We start from the raw sequence: 17,310 nt of genomic DNA, 5'->3' as shown, positions 1-17,310 counted from the left end.
GGTCATCATCATTGTACCACCCTGTATATTGCAGGTGTGGGATATGCTTCTATTGCAAACTACTAATACTTTTCGAATCCTTCACCCAAACACATTTGAGTATGTTGTTATGAACTACGGTAAGTCAGTACTTTTTGTTTCACCCCAGAATTTTTATAATATTTGCTAACAGTAACAGTAACCGTAACAGTAGTGTCACGGAATAGGCGCCTGTATGTGCTCGGTTATCTGGGAGGGGAAAATTAGTGGAAAGTATCTTAGTCTATATGTCTTGTATGAAAGATCTCCCTTAAGCGCTTAGCAGCTTTCCCTGTAGCAATCAGGTATCTAACGAGAATGAGGAGTTTTAACATTGCTGCACATGTTTTGTGTCGATAGTTAATGCTTAGCTACGTAAACGCGCGCGGCGGGAGTGGGTTTTAAATCTAAGTCCAGCCATCCAGATTCAGGTTTAGCTAACTTAAGTAAATCAGTTGGCGCGAGTACTGGGAAGATTCCTTTGAAACGGACTCGGCCGGCTTCCATCCACATTCTAGCCTAATCAGAGCTCGTGGTCCGTGTGTCACGATTTCGTCACTAGGATGTTACACTATAATCTTCCCTGATACATTCTGCGGCAGGTGACAATTTCATTACAATCTTTCTGGAGGTTCTCCTGCGTCATGTTATAAGACACTTAAAATGCTAAAATGCCAAACTGTCCTACGTTAGGAACTGCTGCAGCAACATTCTCCAAAGCGTAGAGTAATTGAGACAAACCCATTATCAGCAGGTAGAATGATTATTGAATAAAAACCCCTTTATGAGATCTACTTTTAAAACATTACAGCTGAGATCATAAACAGATCTGGAGGCTAAACACTTGTGAGAAGACATGCATAATTGTTTACAGACAGAGGTTATGGTACAAGTATTTCTTAACTGTCTTGTACTGAAAAGAAAATAAAGGTGATGAAGAACTGCTTGGTGTAAGTCAAAGTAACGTGCTGATTTTACATCAATTTCCTTTAATTTCCAGTGTACTGCATGCAAGAACTACTTGTACCACGAAGTATCAATGTATTTTTTTTACTCTTTATATTTTCCACTCGTAGGAGATGTTTCGCATGTGACTTATGTTTTTTTACATCAGCTGTAACGTATTACAAATGCTTATACTATCTATGTTGTTCTGTGGCAGGTTGGTAATGGTTTCATCACGAAACATCTGCGGTTCTTGATAAATACATGTACAGCTCTATATGCCGTTCGTGAAATACTTATTGGCTGCATGACAAGGTGCTCAGAAATCCTTCGACTTATGTACCGCTTTGCATCCTAAGAGTAAATCTAAAGTCTCGAGAGAAGGAGACTAATTGGCGTACGGTAACTTTTACGCGCGCCCTTGTGATAAGGTGTCTCCAGCAAGCGCAGTCACGTGCCAGGGCAGAATGCTATGCACGAGGTGCGCTATCTCCAGGCGCCTTATCTTATCTGAAGATATTCTATAAAAGACCTAAGTCGGAAGCGTGTGTTACGCAGTGATTCTGACGACATTGCGGGTGCAGGTTAGATGTGAGTACACTTGCCTCATCTTCTGCTTATTTAGCTGAGATGTATTAATTCTATGAATGACATCGTGTTGTCACCTTTCACGCTAGTATTTTATTTATTCGCAATTGCTTTGTGGCCGATATCGTGTACAACTGAAGTGCATCGGCAAAAGTAGACAATAATAGGTCACAATACGAATATAAACAGATACATTGTGAGTGGGAATGTCATGTTACTAAAATGATTATCTTAGTGCTGAAGAGCATGGAATGTTATCCATTCTACCGTCGCAGGTTCGAATCCTGCCTCGGGCATGGATGTGTGTGATGTCCTTAGGTTAGTTAGGTTTAAATAGTTCGAAGTTCTAGGGGACTGATGACCTCAGATGTTAAGTCCCATAGTGCGCAAAGCCATTTGAACCATTTTTTTGTTATCCTTTGCAAATAATGAAACTCTTTGGTAAATAAAAAATTTCATCAGGCACTGCCGGCCGAAGTAGCCGTGCGGTTCTAGGCGCTGCAGTCTGGAACCGCGAGACCGCTACGGTCGCAGGTTCGAATCCTGCCTCGGGCATGGATGTGTGTGATGTCCTTAGGTTAGTTAGGTTTAACTAGTTCTATGTTCTAGGAGACTGATGACCTCAGAAGTTAAGTCCCATAGTGCACAGAGCAATTTGAACCATCTATCCCTGCATTTCACGAGCAGTGCTCCTACCCAATCAACAACGCAAGCTATCCACATAGCTCCCACCGACCAGTCCTTCTACGTTACAAACTCCACACAGGCTCTCCTCCATACCTTGTTGTATTGTCACGCATGGGACAACAGGATATGTCACAGGATGTCTCAGCCATGCCACAGAGGTTATTTTCACAGTAATTTTTAATGCAAACAAAATTATGATATTCTCTTCAGGACCCAAGGGAGAAGGAATGGGAAAAAAGGGAATAAATGTAAATAAGAAAATTATTATGGTGAAGCAATTCCGCTCATTATTATGTGATGTTTCTTATTTTATTCTAAGGATGATCGCTTGAGCAAGATGGATGACCATTTCTTTAGCGACTCTCGTTGGATCCTTATAAAGTACTCCATCTCTAATAATTTTCTCCTCGACATGTACAATGCAATACAGGACGGGAGACAAATCCTGGAAGCACAGGAAGCGAGCTTCATAGTCTCTTAAACGTGATTACACAACGTGGTTTCTTACAATTCAAATTATCCCTTGTGTGTATAAAAATATTAGTCGGATGATGGAAACAGCTGAAATTAGATTTTTCTCGCTTTCGGAATACTAAGCAATTCGACGTTACTTCGCTTGTTTATAGGACGTAATGAAATAAAATACTTGATAGAATACACGTTGTGACTGCAGAACATTTCTTGAGATGAGGTTCCCATAATAGTGTCGATACGTGTTGGTCGTTTTGCTTCATAACGGCACACGTTTTATGGTGCTGCAATGGTACTATATACAATGTATTAACTCGGAAACACTTCACTGAAATACGTTTTACATTCGTATCCACTTGGCATTCGACGACCCAACGCAAATCATACACAGCCGTCGACTTGTTGCATTACCCCCTATGTTCTTATCCTTTGCAGTGCTGTGATACTGATTCACTTTTGCTATGAAGCATCACTAAATTGTTACAAAAGGTTTTGATTTGAATGCACTGAATTCCAGAAATTGAACATATTTAAAGTCGAAATAGCTGCGGCCTGCTCTCTCTCTCTCTCTTTCGCGTAGTAAAATTAGTGTTAAAAGTGGCGATAAAAATAACACAGTCAGTTGACATCCAGTGATCCACTTTTGCTACGAAGTATCGTTAAATTATTATAATAGCTTCGATTTGAATGCACTGAATTGCAGAAATTGCACATATTTCAGATCGAAAAATCTCTGACCTGCCCTCTTTATTTTTATTTATTTTTTATCTTATGGGACTTAACTGCTAAGGTCATCAGTCCCTAAGCTTACACACTACTTAACCTAAATTATCCTAAGGACAAACACACACACCCATGCCTCAGGGAGGACTCGAACCTCCGCCGGGATCAGCCAAACAGTCCATGACTGCAGCGCCCTAGACCGCTCGGCTAATCCCGCGCGGCTGACCTGCCCTCTCTCTTTCGTCTTGTAAAATTAGTGTTAAAAGTTGCAGCAAAAATAGAAGAGGGTCGGGTAAATGTGTAACTGAATAGAAATTTTGGCGCGGACATCGGTGTAAGGAGTGGGAACACATCGTTCCATTTAACACCCTATGGCTGTAGAGCCATTAGAGTTTTTATAAATTTCCTATCAACTGGTGATTATTGCAAATTAAGGCAACTATTGCAAATAAAATTAATAAAATAGGGTAGTTAAGTAATTGCTGAGGGCAAATATTTATGATTGAATGTGAATAAAGTTTGTTTTATTGAATAAAACTGAAATCAATAGCAAAGGATGGCCTCGCAGTAAAAGAAATAGAGGGAAAACATTTTTGACGTAATCAGTTGGCCAGCAAGGTTCCTATAAGTGTGCAACAGAGCTAGCAGTACATCAGATCTGAACACAGCGAACTCCCAAACATCCATCACACGTGGGCCCTAAATTTCGAAGTCTGAAAGTGCCCTAACTTCATAGAAATCGGAAATTAATGTTGGTAAAATGATTCTGGAGACAATGAAAATCGATAATAAAACTGTCCAATAATATCTCTTAGTTTGTCATTAGCGCTACTAGCTTGCGAGAAATTGATTTAAATAGCACGTTGTGACACACTGCAAAACGTAACTGCATAGCTCGCTTCAGTGTCTAATACCCATCGAAAGTGGAAGGTTTCGCAGTCTGCGCACAGATATCACTCGCGAATGATTAATTAAGATAGAGTTCGACACATAGTGTAAAATTTAGAATCCTTCACACTGGGCAAAAAATCTCTCTACGGCGCTGGCCATTGCCGAACTCACCGTCGAGACCGCGACGGCTCTTGGGGCACCAGAGACCCCGCGGCACTGGCGCGTCCGGCTTATGAAGCGGTCGCTCTCCCCTGTTCGTTACGGCGAAAATTATTTTTATGACTACCATCCAGATTTGGCACATAAAGCATAAATTTGTATACACTACTGACCATTAAGATTGCTACACCAAGAAGAAATGCAGATGATAAACGGGTATTCACTGGACAAATATATTATACTAGAACTGACATGTGATTACATTTTGTCCGCAGCTCGTGGTCGTGCGGTAGCGTTCTCGCTTCCCGCGCCCGGGTTCGATTCCCGGCGGGGTCAGAGATTTTCTCTGCCTCGTGATGACTGGATGTTGTGTGATGTCCTTAGGTTAGTTAGGTTTAACTAGTTCTAAGTTCTAGGGGACTGATGACCATAGATGTTAAGTCTCATAGTGCTCAGAGCTATTTTAACCATTTGATTACATTTTCACGCAATTTGGCTGCATAGATCCTGAGAAATCAGTACCCAGAACAACCACCTCAGGCCGTAATAACGGCCTTTATACGCCTGGGCATTGAGTCAAACAGAGCTTCGATGGCGCATACAGGTACAACTGCCCATGCAGCTTCAACACGATACCACAGTTCATCAAGAGTAGTGACTGGCGTATTGTGACGAGCCAGTTGCTCGGCCACCATTGATCAGATATTTTCAATTAGTGAGAGATCGGGAGAATGTGCTGGCCAGGGCAGCAGTCGAACATTTTCTGTATTCAGACAGGCCAGTACAGGACCTGTAACATGCGGTCGTTCATTATCCTGCTGAAATGTAGGGTTTCGCAGGGATCGAATGAAGGGTAGAGCCACGGGTCGTAACACATCTAAAATGTAACGTCCACTGTTCAAAGTGCCGTTAATGCGAACAAGAGGTGACCGAGATGTGTTACCAATGGCACTCCATACCATCACGCCGGGTGATACGCCAGTATGGCGATGACGAATACACGCTTCCAATGTGCGTTCACCGCGATGTCGCCAAACACGGATGCGACCATCATGATGCTGTCAACAGAACTTGGATTCATCCGAAAAAATGACGTTTTGCCATTCGTGCACCCGGGTTCGTCGTTGAGTACACCATCGCAGGCGCTCCTGTCTGTGATGCAGCGTCAAGGGTAACCGCAGCCATGGTCTCCGAGCTGATAGTCCATGCTGCTGCAAACGTCGTAGAACTGTTCGTGCAGATGGTTGTCTTGTAAACGTCCCCATTTGTTGACTCAGGGATCGAGACGTGGCTGCACGATCCGTTACAGCCATGCGGATAAGATGCCTGTCATCTCGACTGCTAGTGATACGAGGCCGTTGGGATCCAGCAGGGCGTTCCGTATTACCCTCCTGAACCCAACGATTCCATATTCTGCTAACAGTCATTGGATCTCGACCAACACGAGCAGCAATGTTGTGATACGATAAACCGTAATCGCTATAGGCTACAATCCGACCTTTATCAAAGTCGGAAACTTGATAGTACGCATTTCTTCTCCTTACACGAGGGATCACAACAACGTTTCACCAGGCAACGCGGGTCAACTCCTGTTTGTGTATGAGTAATCGGTTGGAAACGCTCCTCATGTCAGCACGTTGTTGGTGTCGCCACCGTGCCAACCTTGTGTGAATGCTCTGAAAAGCTAATCATTTGCATATCACAGAATCTTCTTCCTGTCGGTTACATTTCGCGTCTGTAGCACGTCATCTTCGTTTTGTAGCAAATTTAATGGCCAGTAGTGTATTATGAAGATAGTCCCTTTCTTCCTGCCATTTTCTGCCTAAAAACTACATAATAAGTCTATTGGTTCCCTTATTATTGACAAAACTTTTTCGAAGCATTGGTTTTCACAAAGAAAACGTATTTAGAGATGTACATAAAAATTAAGTAGCCAGTTATTCCGAATCGTCTTTCGACAAACTTTGAGCTAGTGACCTCGTAGTTTACAGTACGTGCAACGTACACACATGGCAGAAGTCGTTATTAACGGTCAATTTAAATAAATTTGATTCTGATATTAAAAGAACTGAATTCTGTAAAATTATTAAGAAATGAGGCAGATGATGGATGTTCCTACACTGTGCTGACCTCATAATACATGTTGCTGTGGAGAATTGCTTATTCTGGCTTAATTCGTTTAACTATAATATTCTTTGCTGTTTGTATCGATAAAAATATGAGTATATCGAAGTATGGTGCTCACAGGTTGTAGTATAAGCAAGTGTTTTTCATTTTCCACCTCTTTTGAGTTCGCAGCACCTTAGGTTCCGATACAAGTAATTTGTTAAAGAAATTCGCGTAAATAAAAATTATTAATATTGCTGTAACTTGCATATTTCCTGTCGTATAAAAATATTCTAACGGAGATGGTGTCGGCTCATCGATGCGCAAGGTTTGGTAGCTTTGGTACTAAGGTAGAGATAATGGATCGTGTGACACTAGATGTACGAGAGTTTAATATAGATATTTTATTTCAGTGAGCATTCTTGTTACGACACCGTTTCCATTCCATGCGTGTGCATGTAATATGTTATGGCCGCAGGGAAATCCATCGAGTATTCGCCTGTCTCTCGCGCTGTTCCGTTTATCTGGTAGCCAGGATCCGTGATTAAGTTCCACCATTTGGGCTGGACTATCAAAATGGTTCAAATGGCTCTGAGCACTATGGGACTTAACACCTGTGGTCATCAGTCCCCTAGAACTTAGAACTACTTAAACCTAACTAACCTAAGGACATCACTCACATCCATGCCCCAGGTAGGATTCGAACCTGCGACCATAGCCGTCGCACAGTTCCAGACTGAAGCGCCTAGAACAGTTCGGCCACTGCCTCCGGCTTGGACTATCATCGCCCCTTCTGACGGTTTCTAATGTTTAAGAACGAGCGCTCCTGTGTGGGTCATCAGCGCCCGTTACATTACAAGCTACAGATGAATGTAAAAATTTGCTTTCAGTTAGGTTCCCACGTACATGTTTGCTTTATCCTTGAGCGTCGAATTACAACGGTAACTGTGATTGCTACCTAGACTCAATCAAATTGTTTTTATGAATTTGATGGACCATTGCTTATGCGGTTAGCGAGACTTATAAATGTGATTTAAAGAAGTTCAGAACAGTAACTACACGATGACGATAATAATACGATATGCGTCAATAAGTAATGCAACACTTTGTTTGTGGAAACAGACTGGTTTTATTTCAGGATTCTAGTACACCGTCTTGTTCCCCTCTCTTTTGGATACAAAACCCTATTTTCAACATAATCGCCGCTCAATGCGACTCCGTTGTGCCATCTTACCGTTATGCCCATATGGTATCACTCCACTGCTTGACGTCAGATCCAACGTCTTGCTACGTAAATAACCTCTCCATCGTCCATGTGCTGTTTCCCGCGGAGTGTACTCTTCAGTGAACCAAGCAGACGGAAGACTGAAGGTGCGAGATCCGGGCTGCAGGGTGGGCGAAGAAGAAGAGTTCAATTAAGTTTTGTGAGCTCCTCTCGGGTGCGCAGATTTGTGTGAGGCCTTGCGTTGTCGAAGAGAAGGAGAAGCTTGTATGCATTTTTGTGACGACGAATACGCTGTAGCTCTTTCTCCAATTTCCTTAGGATAGGACAATACACTTCAGAGTTGATCGTTGCGCCATAAGGGAGAACATCAAACAGAAGGTTCGTGTGAGCAGTTGCCAGCGGGCTCGTGCCCATGTGCAGAGCTGTATTCGCGTATGAGCAGTGCCTTCCGCCCGCTTCTGGCTACTTGAAGCGTGGCTGTTTGCTGTATGAGCAGTACAGCAAGTAGCCAGAAGCTACCCGGAAAAATTTTTCTGGCGCGCCCAAGCTGCCAGATTCGCGCATGCGCAGAGCAAACTGAGTTTTAGGGGGGGGGGGATCCTTCCCCACGTGACGCGTGTATATGTTTCGTGTCTTCGTAATATTGCTGGTCTCTTCGGTTACAGCTCCCAAGTCAAATGAAATCAAAACAGATTTCTGTGGCCAGGAGCCATCAAGTGAATTCATATACCTTCTCATAACCATGAAAGACCAAAATAAGTTAGTAGTTTCAATTTTCTGATTTTATATTATTTCCACGTTATTAGCAATCAACCATTAATGTCTTAATGAAGCTATTTCTGTCTGTTTTATAGAGAAATTTGCTTCTACTAATTTTTTTCCCGCTGAGGCGGTTAGTTTATTTCAAAAGAAGTGTTTCATTCCACACTATTGGCTACTTTCAACCTCGTTCAATTTCGAGTGCAAATTTTCATTTTCTGGGACGAATGACGTTATACCATTATAATGAACCAAACATCAGAATACAGTACTGGACCTCCAAGAAAATTGGTATCACGAAAACCACATGAAAAGCTGAATGTCAGGTACTTCAGAGTGCATCTGGACATAGAAATGTGCAATTAGAGTGGAATGAAGCATTTTAGTATGGTTTATGAAATTTTGATGCTGCTGGAGTAGTCTCTGATGTCCTGTTCCTTTTATGACACTGTAAGATCTCTTAATGCTATATAAGTACGAACACACGTAAACATTGACTTGAAGCTGACTAAGTCGGCAAATTTGGTCAGCAGTTTTGAACTAAATCTTTTGTTTCAAATATAATGACAGCTGTAGCAGAATTTTACGAATCTGCCTTCTGTGAAAGTGTTTTTCGATCACAAGGCACTTGTCTAGTACTTCCTCTAGGCCTGAAGCTATTTCTTAATTTGTGTTTACGTCTTAAATTTATAGAATGCCATTCTATGCTAAATTGTAAACTGGTAGCATACCGTGTTTTATAGTTTTAACTCCCCACGTGGCTTCATGTTTAAGCTAGAGTAGAATATAAACTGTCAGTTGTACAGTTCCTTTGCCTCACAGACAACCATGTTAATTTTGTACACATTTTGAAATAGTCATGAAATTTATTGTCCTTTATTCCAGTGTAAGCTACACAAGAAACTATCTCTCTCTCTCTCTCTCTCTTTCTCTCCTTTTTTTTTTTTTTTTTTTTTTTTTTTGCAAGAAATTTGTATTCCATCCTACTAGCTGTTTGCAGTGCTTTGTAGATGTAAACCTGTTGGAAATGGTACTTAACAATATTGCAGAGTACGAATTAAAAAAAAAATCTGTCAAAGTCATCCCTTAGCAAAATTTTATGGTACTGCGAGCTGTGGAGTCGAATTTTGTAATGATATTTTGCCAAGAACTGCTTCCTTGTTTGCATCCTTTATCTGGGTGGGATATGATAAAACAATTGCTCTAAGTACAACTCTGTATGTCCTCTCAACAACATGCCGCAGGGCTGAACATGGTCATGTGATGCCCCACCACGCACGAAATTCCACCAGAAATGCGACGAAAAGCGTATGAGCAGAGCAAGCAGCAAACATGGGCTGCCTACGTCATCGTAGCTGTGCATGCGCAGTACAGCCTGTTGTCTGGCTCTGTCTGGTAACTGCTCAAACGAACCTAGAATAACCGCTTCAGATTCCCAGAAGATCGTTGCCATGACTTTACCAGCTGAGGGTGCGGCTTTGAAAAACTTTTTTTTCTGAGGAGAGGTGGTGTGGCGCCACTCGTAGATTGCCGTTTTATTTCCGGTTCGAAGGGATGAACCCATGTTTCATCGCCTGTGAGAACGTTCGATAAAAAATTTTAATGATCAGTCTCGTAACGTACAATCAATTCCGCCCAGATGGTCATTATTGTACTTTATGGTCTTCTGTAACGGTGGCGAGGAAGCCAAGGAGCACACTCTTCAAAGTACCCCAAACTGGTGGGCGAGTGTGTCAGCACTACCAACAGAGACGTCCAGTTCAGTAGCGAGGCGTTCGATTGTGATCCGTGGATCACCTCGAATGAATGTGTCCGCACGTTCCAGCATTGCAGGAGTCACAGCTGTCTGCGGCCGGCCGGCACGCAGGAGATCGGAGAAGTTTGCTCGACCTTGTTGCGATGATAATAGACACTTTGCGCAACGAGTCTCCGTGCGTTCTTTCACTATCAGATCTCGGTACACATTCTCTAAGCACCTAAGAATCCTCTGGTTTTCCGCCAAAAGAAGCTCAATGACAGCTCTCAGCTTGGAACGCACCTCCGTTAAAACGCCATTTTGTAGGCTACATATAGAGCCGCCACTTATCAAATGGCTGGTTCAAATGGCTCTGAGCACTATGGGACTTAACATCTGAGGTCATCAGTCCCCTACAACTTAGAACTACTTAAACCTAACTAACCTAAGGACATCACACACATCCATGCCCGAGGCAGGATTCGAACCCGCGACCGTAGCCGTCGCGCAGTTCCAGACTGTAGCGCCTAGAATCGCTCGGCCACTTCGGCCGGCGCCACTTATCAGGACCTCATGAAACTGTAGGGGCTGAAGCGGGAATATTCCAAGATGTCCCACAACGAATTTCGCATTTTTTCCACCGAAACTGGCCGAGAAAGAGAAGTGTTGCATTATTTATTGAACTTCTCTCGTATAACATTGTGTTGCGGTTTGCATGCTTAATGCTGTAACTGAAAAATATGAAAATGTGAGCGTGGTTTCCCTCCAACAGGCATAACATCAGTGTTCACCTACCAAGTTGGTTCAGTTGTGGAAGCGCTGGAATTACTCCTAGGAGGAGCGGGATTCAAATCAGTTTCGCTCAAAGGAATTTACATTTTTCATGCTTTCCTGAAGTCCTGAAGGTAAGTGCGGGGTTGGTTTCTTTGGAGAGGATATGGCCGAATTCCTAATCCTATTCTTTTCCTACCAGACTTTATTCTCCGTTTCTGGTAATATCATTGTTGATGAGACGTAGCGACAATCTTCTCGTCTTTACCAAGGTCACCAAATTAATATTTTCTATGCATTTATTTTAATTCGGTCCAACTGATGCAGTTATAATTCTCAGAATCGCGTCATGTAATTTTAAATAAAGTTGCTATTTATATATATTTGCAACTTTAAGGAAACGTAAACACCGTTTCTCAAGAAACGTTGTGATAGTATTAGTGTCCCAAGAGGATACAATACCGTTTGTAATTGTTGTATTAGGCGCACATTCTTCTAGAGCTTGATCGAATATTTTCATGGAATTGAGGTGTAGTTCTTCTACATGTTCATTGCTCGAATTAAATAAAGACAACTTTTATATGAAAACTGAAGTAACTTATTCCTAATTCATTCCTCTAATTTTTGGAGCCCTTTGTAACTTGGTGGTCATTGTTGAACAACAGTATCATGATCGAGGAGCTAACTATGTTTGAGACCACTTTGAAAAGTGTTGGGTTTGCTTATTGCGTACAAGCTATTTTTAATGGAGCTCCATCCTGCCTGCTCACAATCAGTATCAAGTATTACGTAAGACACAATTTGTACAGGTTGTGAACCCAAGTTCTAATAAATTGTTGAAGATTGTTTTTAATGATTTCTTAAAACTGGTGATTACCGTTCTTTATAGAATTATTAAGTGATGTTAAATTTTTCTGTTTGGTCATCTTCAAATGATGCAAAGATAACTCAAAAGCCTTGGAAAGTTCAAATTGCGGCTGAAGCTGATACATTTCTTCAATTAGGACAGTGATAACGGTATATCATTACAGCTTTTATTTCGTAAAAATTTACCTATTTCGGACCACAGCTTCATTTATGATAGCTGACCCTCGCAAACTTACTTAATAACTTACATTTAAGTGCTTTAAGCAAAAGAATCTACTCTTATCCATCACTCTATAAGTTCTGAAAGACTAGAATAATATTTCCATTCTGTTAATGATAATCTCACGTTTTCCCACTGTAACTTGTTACTCTCAAACAGAACACTGACAGGTACACCTTTATAGCAGCTAGGAATTATATGGCTAGTCTGCTGGCGCCGAGCGCTTCATGGTTCTCACGTTACACTTTGGGGATGATAATTCTGGGCATTGCAGTATGAGAAGGCCGTCGCCAGACATTGCCAGACCAAACGTTTTGTAACAATGATTATAACTGTTTGCCATTGCGTATACTTAAGGCCATAGTCCTTACCAACTTTCTCACGGATGTGAGTTTTATAACAGGCAAAGCATCGACGTGCCACGTTGTAGGGGCGTATTTCTAGCAATCTGTAAAATTCATCTTAGGCATATCTTTATCTTTGAAAGATAAAGATCAGCCAGCTCACATTCTTTAGCTCAAAAATTATTTACTAGTAATTTCACTTTCTCAACTAGCACCCATTGTTTCTATCTAAAAGAAGCATACATCTACCGAAAAACGTTTCTCCTCCAAGCATTCGTGACTAAATGCTTATCTTGCAAATATTTCTCTCTAAATCTGTATGCTAGGTTTCCTGTTTTAGATCTTCCACCCCATGGACCAGCTCTTCTGTCGTTTCTTATTGCTGACCTGCAATGCAAGCAACAGTTAGAGGTCCCTTCATGCATATTTAACAGCGGTTAGGGGCTTGCTTGAGGCGTCGTTGAATGGTGAAATGCTTTCTTTTCTGTATCCCAAGCTCTCCTAGTACAAACGTAGCATAATAATCAACACAGTTATCAAAAGTGAATGTAGTTTATCCATTGCATTTTGTGCTTAGGAACAGAATTCGCAATGGTCTGTGACTGAAACCGCTCGATATTTGGGTTTTAAATCAAAAAGCAGCTAATGATCAAGTCGTGCAGGGTAGCAGCGGGGTCTCACGCGCCTTGCCACGGTTCGCGCGACTCCTCTTGCCGGAGGTTCGAGTCCTCCCTCGGGCATGGGTGTGTGTCTTGTCCTTAGCTTAAGTTTGTTTAAGTAGGGTTAAGTAGTGCGGAAGCCTAGGGACTGATGACCTCAGCAGTTTGGTCCCATAGGAACTTACCACAATTTTCCAAATACCCAAAAAAAAGGTCAAACATGCATTTCATACATTGTTTGATGGCTGTTGATAGTCATCTGCAAAAACTGTTTAAATATTTTTTGCTTGTTTATCATAAACACGCGGAAAGTGTAGCTTGCTATGAGAACACGAGTCATTGTGTTGTGTTTCGGAAGGGCAATGAAAAATATTTTGATAAACATGTGTAACCGTCCAAATTTCACATCATTTTTCTCTCCAAGAGAGCAGTATGAAAGTCATTCTAGATCTCAGTTGGTTGAAAAATGCTCTTCTGCTATTCCGTCCATAATCTCTTCTTCGTGAGACAGTAGATTACTGCCAGTAAATAATAATTCTGGTGTGGCAATTCGAATTTTTAGACTTTTTCTGGGACGAAAGTTTCATTTTGCAGGAAAGTGTGCACTGTTTCGAAAGGTAATGCAGACTGAAAATACGTATCGAAATGGACTTGAACCTGGAACCTTGTCTTTCGTGGGCAACACTCTTACCGAGTGTTTTATATTAACAGAATTTATTTAAATAACCTGACCTGATTTCCATAATTTAGGTCATGTCGATAATATTAAGCTTTGGTCCGTAAACTTGAAAGCTGTAAATTTTACCATATCTTCAGCCGCCTTACCACCACACTGATTTGCTGCCTTTTCCAGTTCTACTTTTAACAAGTTCTGGTTCAGGAATCATGTCTACTAATTTTCCTTCTGCCTTAGTCCTCTTACTATAATCTCTAACGTTATCAATGAACATCTGTTAAATCGGATCTGTAGCCTTCTGAAGTGCGAGGACAACTACACAAAAGTTGCACTGAAGGAGAATGGGGAGTGTATTTCTTTGAGCGCTGCTGAAGTATAGTGCACCACTCTCTTCATCACGATGAATTCCGGCGAGAACGACTGCGATCAGATGATCAGCCCCTGATAGTTGAGCTGTCCAGGCTCGAATCGTGACCTCTCCTCAAGGCTACACATTTGCCCTCATCTCTTTCCCAGTTTTCAATCGTCACAGACCTCCTGGTAAATAGTTTTCATGAGCTGCACTCCTGGAACAAAAGATATCACGGAGAAATACCAGGTAATTGAAAACAATGCATATTTAATATCAGAATAAGAGATTTATTTTGGAAACGATCCCCTATGCCATGGCTAAGCCATCACTATCCCTGGAAACTATGCTCGAGAACCTGTGTGAAGATTGGAAAGTAGGAGGCAGATACTGGCGGATATGGAGCTATGACAGTGGTTGGTAAGTCGGCAGTGTAATAGCTCAGTTGGGAAGAAAATGCCAGCAAGTGCATTGCCTACGTAAGGGAAGGTTCTGGGCTCGAGTCCCAGTCGGAGAACAGTATTACTCTGCCAGAAAGTATCTATGAGATTGGGCATATGACTTTATCCTTCTGTCCTCGGGTGCATGTGATAGCAGCTGCAGCCACAGGTAAAGATTCATTATATGATTTAGTCATAATTTTCTTATTTTTTCAGAGGACGATCCTACTAGATGGCTATTCTGACAACGAGCTTAACGCTGGAGGAAATTCTAAAATGGTCTCCATTGCGCTTCGCCGAAGAGACTGGTGCCTGGGCTTGGGTGGAGAGAATACTGCAGGTGGGTGTTCCAAGTAGAGATTTGTCGACGACAAAGAAGAGACTGCAGTGCCCAGAAAATGCGAAGGATATTATGCGGCGGGCCTGCGAGGAAGGTTTGGTGTCGGTACTGCAGTTCGCGCTGTCCGTGGACCGCTCGCTGGCGGGCCGGCCGCTGGACGACCGGCAGACGACGCCGCTACACGTGGCTGCTCGCCACCGCCGCGAGACCGTGCTGCGCTGCCTGCTGGCTGCCGGTGCCGACGTAGACGCCGTCGACACCTCCGGCCGGGCACCCCTGCACGAAGCCGTCCTCACCGACAGCGCTCACGCCACACGCATGCTGCTCGACGCGGGAGCTAGCGCTACCGTCAAGGACGGCGAGGGCATGTCGCCCAAACGGCTGGCCGAGGCTCACGTCTGCATATCGGCGCTCAGCGTGGTGTCCGAGTTCGTCCAGGACGAGCCCTGGGAGCGGATCGCGCAGTTCATCATGGCCACGGAGACCGGCTGCGTGGAGCGCACGCGGCGGTCGCTGGTCGCGGTCAGCCGCAGGGACGGCCCGGCCTTCCTACAGTGGTCGATGCTACACTGGGTGGCCATGACGGGCTCGGGCACGGCCATCCGGACGCTGGTGGCGAGCGGCTCGGACGCGGACGCGCGCGGCGCCACTGGCGAGACGCCGCTGCACGGCGCCGCCGCATGGGGTTCGGAGGCCGCCGTCGCGGCGCTGCTCGAGTGCGGCGCCAGCGTGGACGCGCGCGACCGCAGCGGGTCGGCGCCGCTGCACTACGCGGCGCGCACGGGCAACCTGGCGGCGCTGCGCGCGCTGCTGGCGGCGGGGGCCGACGGCGACGCGCGCGACGGCGACGGCAACACGGCGCTGCACCACGCCGCCGCCGCGGGCGCCGCGGACACCGTGGCCGCGCTGCTCGCCGCCGGCGCCTCCGGCCGCCTGCGCAACCGCGACGGGCACACCGCGTACGATATGGCGCGCGCGCGCGGCTTCCGGAACGTACTCGGGCTGCTATACGACAAGGCTGCCCGACCACCGACTGCGGCCACGACCGCCACAGAACACCTGCCGGGGTGACGCAACTAGCCACCAAATGGCATTTTATTTGCTAAATATCTCGATAACAGAGCATACGTGGAAGTGAGATTTCACAGAACGAGACGTCAATCGAATCAGTCTACTGGTGGAAAATAGCAACATGGTAAAATCACGAATCTCAAGAAGTTACGATGAAGTTAGATTATTTTCCCTTTGTTGCTGCCTCACTTCCCCCAAAGGAAATTGTCTGCCTATGTTTAAAACCAACAAGAAGTGGTTACAGTTTGGAGTAGCTCCACAAAGCGACAGAAGTCAGTGTGATAATTATTGTTTTGTGTATGCCTAGATGGCACCAAGTTGGCTCAGAGCTATTGAATTCTAGGATAAATTAAAATTCACATTGAAGTCAGTTTTTATACCAACTAAAGATACACAGAGGTGACGATCTTGATGCTGCTCTCATATGAAGGATGGATATGCTAAACGTTCAAGTGCTAATTTTTTTTAATGCGTTTGTAAAGCTGTTCTTTACTAGATACCTTGTTCCACGTCCCCAGACTTGGTCCTGATGCCAAACTATGAAGAAAGATTTCCAAACATGCGTTGCTAGATGCCACACGGTCGTTGCGCCACGTACTCCTTTCCTTTGGAGCTGATGTTTTTACCATAGTCCTACTACGGTAGTTAAAAAGCTAATGCTGTATGTCTGTACTTGTGTTACCACAAATAAAACGAATTGCCTTAGTATTAATGGCGCTGGCACAAAAACTTTCTTCCTGCTGTTTAGTTGGCAACTGACATTGGCCATGGATGAGTGCAGAGCACAAGCTGATTCTTGAAAAGAACAGAACAGCAATAAGCTACCGTTAATATTGCTATTTATTTATGTAAATAACGTCGTTAGCAGTTTACAACCGACAGGTTCATCGTCAGGAGGCTGTTCGCACTGCATTTGTTGCTGTTCACATTAATTGTAGAACAGAAACCACCAAACGAGTAAGGTAAACAGCAAGAAATGTAATATGAACGTGAACAGTAGCGTAATGATGAACATGTCGGTTCGAAACCAGCAACAGCGTTGTTCGTATAAGTAAATAACATTATTAACAGCAACTAGTCGCTGTTTTCTTCTTTGCAAGAATGACCATGTAAAAACAGAGGATTCAACGAACCAACTTCATGCTGTCCCTCTACCGTTCCACTCTCGAAAGGCACGCGGGAAAAACGAGCACTTAAATTTTTCCGTTCGAGCCCTAATTTCTCTTATTTTATCGTGATGACCATTTCTCCCTATGTAAGTGTGTG

The 17,310-nt window shown here is 43.6% G+C and overlaps 1 protein-coding gene across 1 annotated transcript; it reads left to right on the top strand.

Annotated features, from left to right (window-relative positions):
• The first annotated feature begins 14,865 nt into the window (after positions 1-14,865).
• LOC124755393 (ankyrin repeat domain-containing protein 65-like) lies at positions 14,866-16,044 on the top strand. Its single transcript, XM_047249043.1, has one exon. The coding sequence runs from the start codon at positions 14,866-14,868 to the stop codon at positions 16,042-16,044; it is 1,179 nt and encodes a 392-aa protein (XP_047104999.1).
• Positions 16,045-17,310: the final 1,266 nt, after the last annotated feature.

This window comes from Schistocerca piceifrons, chromosome 1 (assembly GCF_021461385.2).
Source record: "Schistocerca piceifrons isolate TAMUIC-IGC-003096 chromosome 1, iqSchPice1.1, whole genome shotgun sequence".
Lineage (NCBI taxonomy): Eukaryota > Metazoa > Arthropoda > Insecta > Orthoptera > Acrididae > Schistocerca > Schistocerca piceifrons.
Note: the sequence above shows the minus strand (reverse complement) of the source record. Positions and strands in the feature narration are given on the sequence as shown.